This window comes from Chenopodium album, chromosome 21, assembly GCF_948465745.1.
Source record: "Chenopodium album chromosome 21, dcCheAlbu1.1, whole genome shotgun sequence".
In the NCBI taxonomy this organism is placed as follows: Eukaryota; Viridiplantae; Streptophyta; class Magnoliopsida; order Caryophyllales; family Amaranthaceae; genus Chenopodium; species Chenopodium album.
This window is the reverse complement of record NC_137854.1, coordinates 37,430,315-37,441,904: the sequence shown is the minus strand read 5'-3', so window position 1 is coordinate 37,441,904 and position 11,590 is coordinate 37,430,315. Positions and strand designations below refer to the sequence as shown.

Sequence of the window (11,590 nt, the reverse complement as noted above, 5' to 3'; positions counted from 1 at the left end):
CCAAAAAAAAAAAAAAAAATATTCTTCCTACATACTATATAAAGCAACATAAAATAAAAATACTCATTCATTTTCTATTCAATAAATAAATGTGGCTTTCATATGTTCGACTGTTTTGTATTTGAATAATTTGATAACCCTTCTATGTTTTCAGGCTTTGCAAAACACTCATATTTTTCCATATAACAAGATAAAAAATTAATAAATAAAAACCTTTCATATTTTTACAAATATCAAATAATGGTTTCAAGAAAATTATTTTTGTACATATTAATCTTATTTTTCTCAATTTTACTGTCCACAAAATGCAGTTCACCACAACCTCTTGTTCCTGCGCTTTATGTATTTGGTGATTCATCATTCGATAGTGGAAATAATAATTTATTGCCTACGTTGGCTAAGGCTAATTATTCCCCGTATGGTCTCGATTTTCCTGGAAGTTTACCTACGGGGAGATTCACTAATGGAAAAACCGTTGCCGATTTTATAGGTACGTAAGTATAACACAATTACTCTTATGTGCTGTTTATTTAGTGAAAATTTTAACATTGATTTTTTTTAGTTCTTGCTCCCTTGAAATTTATAAACATAAGAAATATGAATGTAAAATGAAACATATTCAAAATTCTTGCTATTGAGCTTAAATTGATTGGTGTGAGTATGGTATGTATGTAGCTGACTACCTTGGAGTGCCGTATCCTCCACCGCGAGTTAGTGTATTCCAGCCAACGTCGTATATGGGGTATAACTATGCATCTGGGTCTTGCGGAATTCTTCCTGAAACAGGAAAGTTTATTGTAAGCAATACATAACGTTAACTCTTTTCTCATAATAATTTAGTCCCTAAATTAAATTGTTCATAAAAAAGGGTCTTAATAATGATATGATGTAATTTAAAATTGGGTGTGGTATAGTTCGTGTTAACACTTTATAAACTTATACGGACTACGAGTATATACGTAGTAAAAGATATTGTTAGATAATATGAAACTCCATGGGTTGCAGATATATTGGACGTAAACATATACTCCGTAGTACACACTACACAGTATACTACAAACTTACAGTCTTACAGAGTACGTACTCAGTAGTATACACCAATTAGTTACCCTAAACCCTACCAAATGACAATTATACTCACTTTTACTCGTTCATCGCTTTTGCTAAATGAGCAAATGAGTAAAAAAAAAAGAAGTGTCTAGGAATGTAGGATGAATTAATGGTACCCTGATTGTGTCTCGCAATTATTTTGCTCATTTCAATGTGAATATGTGATATACTGTATGTCACACTGATCGATATAGTGATATAAAACTTTGGCACGCATTAATGTATATATATATATTCCCCATTTTAGGCCCAACTTATCTTCATTGTATTTGTCAAAAAAAAAAAAAAAAAAAAAAAAGTCTTCATTGTATGTCTAAATCAGGATAAATTACTTAGCTTTTTTTTTGGCTAATTTACATATATCAGCATAAATCACACCTTTTGAAGTTTTGATCTTCCGACATCATAATATGTATTAGAGATCAGATATTCAAGAATTTACTTAGGTGTCATCGATTTGTTTTTAAAGGGTAATGAGAATAACCTGAATTGTAACTCGACTCTCACGACTATTTTGTTATGATATTTGCGGCCTTACAAGTCAGACACTTTGAGGTGAGGGGAAGGAGCAATTGATCCTCACCTTCAAAGTGTCTTGATTTAGTGGGAAGTGAATCTCAAACCTCAAGATTGGAAGGTACAATATATATCATTAGAGGGCAATTGTGATTCACTTAGCTAATTTGCGCATAGATATTTACCATATGGAGTTTATTATTACAATGTTTTCAAAGTCAAATTATATGTTTGTTTATTGACATATGAAGGGATTCTATATATTATATAATTAATCGATTTAGCTACGTACTCCTTCTGTCTCAATCAGCTAAGTTGCTTTAATTTGTGGTTCAAGGGCCTAGTTTGATCGAGTGTCATAAATTTAACCGTAGAAAAGGGCAAATTTATATAGTGATTGTTTCTTTCAATAACATATGATGGAATTATATGTACGTAGTATATAATTGATTTAGTTAATTCTTTTGTCCCAATTAGCTAAGCTACTAAAGCATGTGGGTAGACTAGTAAGTCCGAGCCAAAATTTTATGTTTCGTTTAAAACTTTAGATATACCTGGATGTATGTAAGTATTTTGATTTTAGTAGAGTTTTGAGGCTAGTTGTTTTTTTTTTTTAAAGCTACAGGGTGCCCCTCTATCACAAGACGGGTGGGGGTGGAATCCCGGTCACATCGGAGGGAGATGGAGGGACTAACCATCCTTCCACTCCTTGATCCTCGGCTAGTTGATTTTGTTTACTCAAGTCAAGTACTTGTATGTGCCAATTTGGAGAAATATGAGTGTGTTGCAAAGACTAATGGTCCAATTGAATTTGGGTTAGAATTTGGGAAGTGCTTTAGTAAAGTGAACTACCTAAGTCAAACTTGATCCAAAGAGCGTTCACATGGGCTACAAGAAAGTGAGGCCCACACATTTTCCAAAGTAAATGAAAAAAAGTGTGTAAAAAAGAAAGTTCGGATGATTTATGTGTAGTGAGACTAGTGACTCTAATGTCCATGGCACATGATCATCATATAAATTCAAACTTTCTAAAAAATCTATAAAAAAAATTGAATCTATAGGATATCTCATTAGTACTTTTTTTTTAGTTAATACAGAAGGAAACAAAAGTTATCACATGAAATTTGTCAAATTTGTTTTAGTAATTTTTAGTAATAATACGGAGTATTAATTTTAATTGATATACAGACAAAGTCGTAATTAAAGTTATGTTTAAACACACGTCTTTTATTTTACAGGGTGAATGCTTGAATTTGGATGAACAAATGAAAATGTTCAAAGAGACAGTTGAAATTCAGTTGCCCTCAAAATACGAAAGCTCAGCCGAGCTTTCCCAACACATGGCCAAATCTCTTTTCATTTTCTCAGTGGGAAATAACGATTACATCAACACTTATTTTGGTCTTTTCCAAACAAGGAAACAATATAATCCTCAACAATTTGCACAACTCCTCATTGATACATTATCACTAAAATTACAGGTATTCTTATCAATTTTTACATAGATTATTTATTGTAAATTGCATAGTAATGAGATTATAACCAAGAAATACATTGTGTACGTACCAAAGTCTAAAATTTACATTTACTTATCATTAGTTTTAAATTATTGATTTATTGCATCATTTTAAAATAAGCTTTTCAGTAATAATATTTGATACATAAATTTTTGCTTTTAAAATTGCAGAATCTCTATAATTTTGGAGCAAGGAAGATTCTGGTGTTCGAGCTAGGTCCAATTGGTTGCATTCCATCAATTGTTAAGAGTTCAAAGCTAAATGGAAAATGCGATGAAAATAAAAATGAAATCGTTAATATGTTCAACACTCAACTTGGATTACTGCTCAAAAATTTAACTACTACTCTCCAAGACTCACATTTTATTTTCGGGAAGGCACATGGACTAGGATACGATGCTGTCATCAATCCTACAAAATATGGTATGTCAACATTTTTTAAACCTTTTTAAATATTTCATATGCAATATAGTTTTAAAGTGCCCAATAGGCCAAGTATTATTGACGATAACTCTTTTAAAATGAATGAACCTCAAAATGACTCAGATACATGTAATGTTTGCAGGGTTAAGAGATAGTAGTAATCCGTGTTGTAATACATGGGGAAATGGTACATTCTCATGCATACCGGTGGAATCACCATGCTTAGCCCCCGACGAACACTACTTTTGGGATGGCTATCATCTAACTCAAGCAACATATTCTGTTATTGCAACTCAATGTATCAATGGCTTTGATGTTTGCCTTCCTATGAATATCCAACAGCTTGTTCAAGTTTAATGTCCAGTTTTTGGCTTAATTAGTGAGTTATAATTGGAACAATAGGTTAACATTATTGATAGATATTAAATTAGCACATTTTCTATGATTAGAAATCAAGGAAATAATGAGGTAGATGATTTTTTTTTCCTTAAACATGAAATTGGAGTTATTAGCGTTTTTTTTTCAAAAAAAGAACAAGAATATTCACCAACTAAATGTATTATGAGTTATGACAAAGAGTTTCACAAATTAAAATACTGAAAATAATTTATTTTATTACTTATATGTTTTTTTTATAAAATTAATAGTTACAATAATTAATGTAGACATATTATATATAATAATTAAATTAAAGAGTAAAGATCAACTAATTGATGTCTTTAAAAAATTGTCATACTTGTGAAGTACATACTATACAAGATTTAATCTTATGTTATATATATAGTAATCATGAAAGGACATCATTGTCAGCCCTTAACACTCTTAAAGCTTCATCTTCATGCAATGGGAATAACAAACAACGAACCAAATCATCCTAACAAAAATCTTGTCATCAAATGTAAACCTAGTCACACTAGGTTGAAGTCAAGAAGGGTGAAAAAGAACAATACTTTTTCCCCCCACCAGAGGTCTTTGATTTATATGCTACTGAGATTCCAGAATACCAAGCTACTGATCAAGGTCTTGCCTAACCTGATGTTTACTGTTGCCTATGATCTTTCAACAAGATGTATCAATGCTACCTATTAGGCCTTTTGCTAAGTTCTCCTAGTGTTTCTGCTACTGCTAGTGCTTCAAACTAATTTACTGCTTTCTGTTTCTTTATTTTCTGTCCTGTTTTTATTTCTCTTCAGCTTTCCTGGTTGCTAAACATGCACCAGTTTCTGCTGCTTTTGTTCAAGTGGTTGTTATCACTTTGATGTAATATAATGTCCCCTTTTGCGTAAAAAAAGGTTGGTTCAATAGTTCTAACCAAGGAGTATTTTTTGTCAAGTTAATACAAAACAAACTTTTCAATCTACTACTGTCGTATAAGAAACATTTTGATCTTCACAAGCCAATCGATTTATTGAACAAATTCTTCTTCTACTCCCAATTGACGAATCTAGCAAAATTTGTGAATTTAAAATATTAAAATAAAGTTTAATCAAATATAAATAATTGTATTGATATAAATCATTAAAACATATAGTAAATACATTTTCTTAATGACTAATGAAACATAAATTATAAGAAACAAAATTGTATTTTATTACAAAAATAATTACACTTTTATTTTGTTTTGTAATCAGTTCGAAAGTATATAAACAAATTTAAGTTTGTGTAATGTAACTGTTTTATGACATGAAGTTATTTATAAATTAACAAATCACGTGAAAATACGTACTCATATATATTATTGCACATATATAGTTAGCAAATATAATATGAAGTATGTTGATAGACAACTCAAAATTTGCATATTATACTATCATTTTTTTAAAAGAAATCATATTTAAATATTCAATATTAAATAATTTATTATTTTTTCATATTATAATATTTTTAATAATTTTTTTATTAAAAATAAATAAATCATCCTGCTATTGCTTTGATATTAGATGTCTGTGTCATTTATTTTCCATCTTCCTTTTCCACTTTTTAACACCATTTTGAATTCTCCACCGTCATCTTCCTTTTATACAACCTACCGAAGACGATTGCAATCGTCTTCAGTTGCATTGACATCCAGAAGGCCCCAAACAAAAGTCACAAGACTGATAAGCCCAGTCCAAATAACAGTGAAAAGACTGACAAGACTCACAAGTCCGGTCCAGACCAAAGTGAAAAGACTGAGAAGCCCATTCCACACAACAGTGAAAAGACTCACAAGTCCACTATGCACAGAAGTGAAAAGACGGACTAACACATTTTGCACAGGTTGTTCAAGTAATGATTGATTAACTGCAAAATTTCAAAAGTTTAGATGATGATGATGATAATAATAATAATAATAATAATAATAATAATAATAATAATAATACAATAATAATACAATTTTTTCCTATTTTCTTATTAATTGGTTAATGTATGCACATGTTATAAGACCGATGTACATATATTACTTTCTACAAATGTACATAAAGTCTATTCAAAATGAACATAAATTTTATGATACTTATGAGCAACAATTATACATGACAAAAATCACTTTTAATAATTAATTTTAAAATATTTGAACACTACATAAGGTTGGTTTATTATTCAATACGGTATACATATTTAGACGAACACACATAAACTTAATATGAACGTTAATTAAAAAAATAAAGTGTGTTTAATTAAATAATTTTGATCAAATGGAACATCTTATTGCAAGAACATACTTTCATTTAAAGCTACTTTGTGGTGTTTTTTTTGCTTGTTTTTGGTGCGATGTGTTTCTTATAAACATGTAGTTTATTTATATAATATATGAACATTTAATTTTTTACTTATGAACGTTCTGTATTTCGAAAATGAAGAAAATATAATATGTACGACTTGTTGAAGGATTTTTTCTTTGAACTCAAGGACAAGTTGTTGAAAGATTTTATTTGGTGGAAACTTGCGATTTTACAATTGATGTTTTCCTGTAATCATTGATGAAAAATGTATAATATTTTTTTGTATATTATTCTCGAAGTTTGAATGTAATGAACCAAAGATAAAGTTTTATTGATTAAAAGCTATGTATCAAAAATGAACATCTATCAATAAAAAACGAACATATGTTAATATGTGATAACTATTTATCAAAATCGCAATGGATAACTATTAAAATGAAAGGATTATGTTTACTCAAAATAAAAATGAAAAAATTATGTATGTATGTGTGTGTGTATTCGATTGAAAATGGACATTTATTAATATGAAGATGAACATTTTGTAAAAGTGAGATTGAATTCTAAAAGAAAAAAGCTAACATGACTCTAAGCTACTTTACTCTTTTTTTCTCTAAAGATATCTTTTTGCTCGGTTGTATGGAAGATAAATGTGAAAAAATTGACATTTAAAACACTATCTTCAAATATTAAATTAAATAATTTAGGATGCAGGTTAATGCTCAAAGTATAGTTCATGTGCACATGCATGTGCAATTGTAAACGAACATTTAATTATTTGAAAATGATCATCACATTTTAAAATTAAGACACAATATTACATATGAATAGTTTAAGTTGGGTAGTGTTGCGTGAGAAATTTATTATTTTTTTCTCTCCCACCAACTCTATTAACACTACTTTTTTATTAATACGAGAATGAACATGATTTAATATTAGAATGAACATTTCTTAATATGAGAATGAACATTTATTGAAATATAAAATTCAAATTCAAATCATGACAGGGAATCTAATTTATCTGAATAACGGGATTGAACAACAACAATTGAATAACGTTGGTAAACATCAAATTCAAATAAACATCTATCAATCATCACCACGCTTTTAAATAGGAATGAAGATGTACTTATTTCAAAATGACCATTTATTAACATACAAAACATTCAATCTATATAAGCATCTCTAGTCTCTTGAACATGCATCTTATATGGATAAGCAAAACTTTGATTTGAACATCAAGTTTATGAAAATAGTTGTCATTGTATTTAAATAAGCAGATTAACTTCAGTTAATTTATTTGTACATCGAATTACCTCAAAAAGAATGCTAATCCCAATATGAACATAATACTACATACATATTTCATACGATTTAAAATTCAAGTTGAATTATTATGTAAAAATATCTATAAAATAAAGAAAAATATTTTTAGAAAACCATATGTTATGCTTGAACTGTTGAGCACATCACATAAAAATAAAAATAAAAAACTAATGCCTTCCATTTATTGAATAAATCATAATATAACCAAAACATTTTAGCTTTTCCCCCTCTAAAAAAATTTGACAACAACCCTTCATTTTTTCTCTTCTCTAATTATTGCAGCTTGAAATATAAGTATGGTTATAGAGATAAATTGCAAAAAACAAACACCAAAATCTAATTAAAATAAATATTTTTTTTAAAAAAAAAAAAAAGTAAAAATGAGTAACAAGGGAATGGGTTTAAATCCTCTGTCCCATTTTTCATGTTCCATTTGTGTTCTACTTAATATCATTGGTTGTAATAATTACAAGGTCTCACTTCTCAAATTTTAAAAGGCAAATAAATATTTTAAGAACCAATAATATTTAGTGGAACACCTGTGGGACACAAATTATGGGACATATGATTTTCTCCCATTTCCTGGTATTTGTTTTATTATTATGTTATTGATTGATTACTTGTATGTTTTTTAAAAGATTACCAATTATAATAATTAACGCTGACATATCATATAAAATAATTAAATTAAAGAGTCAAGATTAGCTGATAGATGTCATTACTTGTGTGTGTGTGTGTGTGTGTGTGTGTGTGTGTGTGTGTGTGTGTGTGTGTGTGTGTGTGTGTGTGTGTGTGTGTGTGTGTGTGTGTGTGTGTGTATATATATATATATATATATATATATATATATATATATATATATATATATATATATATACATACATACTAGGTTAGTTCCCGTGCCATGCACGGTAATTTTCAGTAACCATTATTAACTTATAATTGTTATACTTTGTATCATTCTAATTAGGTTATTTATAAACCAAAAAATATCTGAAAATATAGTTGACAAATTTTGATCAAGGCGAAAAAATGTATTAGATATAAAATAATGTGTTGTAAAAATATGAAATAATATATAAAGATTGAAATGTATGAGAAATAAATTTTATTGGTTGTAGGAGATTTGTGATGAATAGTGACGTGTGTAATATTTTAGTTAAGGTTCCTCTATTTTAGTATACGTAGAGTAGATTATTGACAGAATACTATTATTATTATTATTATAACAATGAGTTATCGACGGGATAATAAAATGTACGTTGTTAATTTTCTATAAATATTGATTTTATATGAATACCTTGTAGTAGAATTATGAATTCTAATAAATAACTATATAAACCATTTTTAGAAAAAACAATAAATATGATATATTCTTGTAGTGGAATGTACTTTTTTTTAGCTATAAATATATGTATTGAAGATATGTCAACATATGTTAATTTAAGTAATTATATTGTATAAGATTACGAAAGTATTTTTGTATAAGATTTGTTTCCTTAATAATAACATTTTATTCAGCAAAAAAAAAAAACTGAGTACACACCAGGAGATGACACGTGTCATTGCTGGTGTGTCTTTTAGTGTATATATATATATACATATATACTTTAAAAATATAATTTAAGCCCCTAGTTAAGTTGGGTTATAAAGTCACATGCATATATGATGTGACTTGTAAACCTATTAAGTCGCCTCATGTATATTATACGACCAAGTTACCTAATAAGTATGAGCGTGGTCAACTCGATATAGGTTTATAGGTCGTACCTTATATACTGACTCCCTCTATTTTTAAATACTTGCTCCACTTTCCTTGTATGACCTACTCCCTCTGTTTTTAAATACTTGCTCCATTTCCTTCTTTGGAAAGCTTTTTATAATATTTAAGTCATTTTTCTCAACTAGCTAGTGAACCCAATTTTATTATTTTATATTCTCTCTTCCAATTTAAAGAAAAAAAAAGTGATGGTTATTCCCATAAGTTATGCAACTATACAATGCTTATTTCATCAGGATGCACAACCCTACGACAAGTAGGACAAGTGTGTTTGCCTTGCATGTTACACCAAGAAACAATGCAACCCTCATGAAACTTGTGACCACATATCTTGATAACCCACACATCTAAGACTAGACCATCTCTCCTTTGTAATTCATCAAATCCCTCCAAGCAAATCGTGCACATAGTGCAATTCTCGATCACTTCTTTTATCCTCCGGTTCTTCTCCAAGAAACACGAGTTATATAAAGTATTCAATCTAGTTTTGATGTTGATCAACCCCGCGAGCAGCAGCCCCCCACCTATTTTGTTCTGACTTGTAATCTTACAATTGTTGAAGTTGCAAATTGTATTAGCAAGTATATCCTTCATCGGCAAGGAGATGGTGCCTATGAGACGATCTTTTTTCATGAGCCCTACGGCAGAAGAATATATTTCTATGTTTATGACCTTGAAGTTTTGGTTAGAATACAAGTTGTTACCCTCTTTGTCCACCACAAAGAGTAAATTATGGTTCCATATTGGGTTCGAACCACCATGCTTGTCAACCGGAGTCATGATCCTATTAGCCGGATCCATCCACACCACAGCGTAGGTACGCATTCGCTTACAAACACTCAGTGTCCGGCTCCAAGGTGGTGGTTCTATAATTTTGCCTGATTCTAAGGTAAACTCTATAAGCTTTTTATCGCTCTTTGTTTGATTTGTTTCAGTTGATGATCCTTCCATGCTAACGTAGTGTTGAGGGTTGCTTATTAGAGGAATTTACCATTGGAGTTAATATATATACTTTCTGTTCCCCTCTAATTGTAACGTTTGATGTTACTAGAGAGATTGCTTATTATATTTGCGTTATTTAGGATATGTTGCACAATCTCACCAAAAAATAAAAAGATATGTTGCACAAAAAAAGATAAAAAATGTTGTGTTTAGGATATATCATACATTCTTGTCAAAAAAATAAAAAAAATAAAAGGATATATCATACATTGACTATTATTTTCTATCTAAAAGTGAATTCTAAAAAAATCTAGGCTGTGATACTATGTTAGATTTCGGGAAAACTCTTTGGGTTGGAGTGTGTACCATTAAATAATATATATAGTGTTACAATACTAGTCCTAATCTTGTTAGAAAACCTAGTACGATAAGAATACAAACTATATCACAAATATATCCTACTCTGCGACAAATATTATAATAATCCTATAATATCTATCATTTAGGATACTTGTTAATCTTTTTTTTGTTTTTTGAAACAGGATACTTGTTAATCTAAATAAACAATATCTCTATTTCTTTTTTTTTTTTTTAAAAAATCTCTAATTATATCTCAATCTTTTACAATTTTTAAAAACTAGGGCAGCTAATGTGCGCGCATAGCAAACTCTTTTGATTTTTACATCACAAATTTAGGTCTTGTCAGCAATAATAAGAGTTAAAAAAAAATAGGTAAACAAATATATATATATTCACTGGCGGATCTACATTGGAACCCGGGGGGCACGTGCTCAGCCCCGTATCTGAGATTTTGGTGGCCTAAGGGCGAACTATCAATTTGGGGCCCTAATTTAGGAGTGATGTTAATATAAAAATTTGAATTTTAAAGGTATGCCAAAAAATGATAAAAGGAATTTTAGGATATGCTTATTAACATCGTAATTCACAAAAGATTAAGTACCCTTTTTTTTTTTTTTTTTTTTTTTTTTTTAAGTTTTAAGTTACAAAAAAAAAAAAAAAAATAATAAAAAAAAATCACCTTTTTTTTTTTTTTTTTTTTTTTATGTAACACCGTCTACTCTGCTTCCACCATAGTGTATATTGTATACAATTGTTTATTAACATCAAAACCCATCAATTTTCTGGGCAAAAAATTAAACCATTCAACCTGCACACAAAAAATTGTTTTACCTTTTAAACACAAAACCTATCAATTTTTTGGGCAAAAAGTCAAAAACTGTCACACCAAAAATTCTACTAACAATTACATCAAA

At 29.1% G+C, this 11,590-nt stretch overlaps 1 protein-coding gene across 1 annotated transcript; it reads left to right on the top strand.

The window, feature by feature from the left end:
* On the top strand, nt 1-4,032 carry LOC145602331 (GDSL esterase/lipase 7-like). The gene is made up of 5 exons (XM_081658518.1): nt 1-490; nt 676-797; nt 2,865-3,107; nt 3,314-3,566; nt 3,709-4,032. Exons 1-5 carry the CDS (start codon nt 241-243, stop codon nt 3,921-3,923), a joined length of 1,083 nt encoding a protein of 360 aa, XP_081514644.1. The 5' UTR covers nt 1-240; the 3' UTR covers nt 3,924-4,032.
* The last annotated feature ends 7,558 nt before the right edge of the window (nt 4,033-11,590 follow it).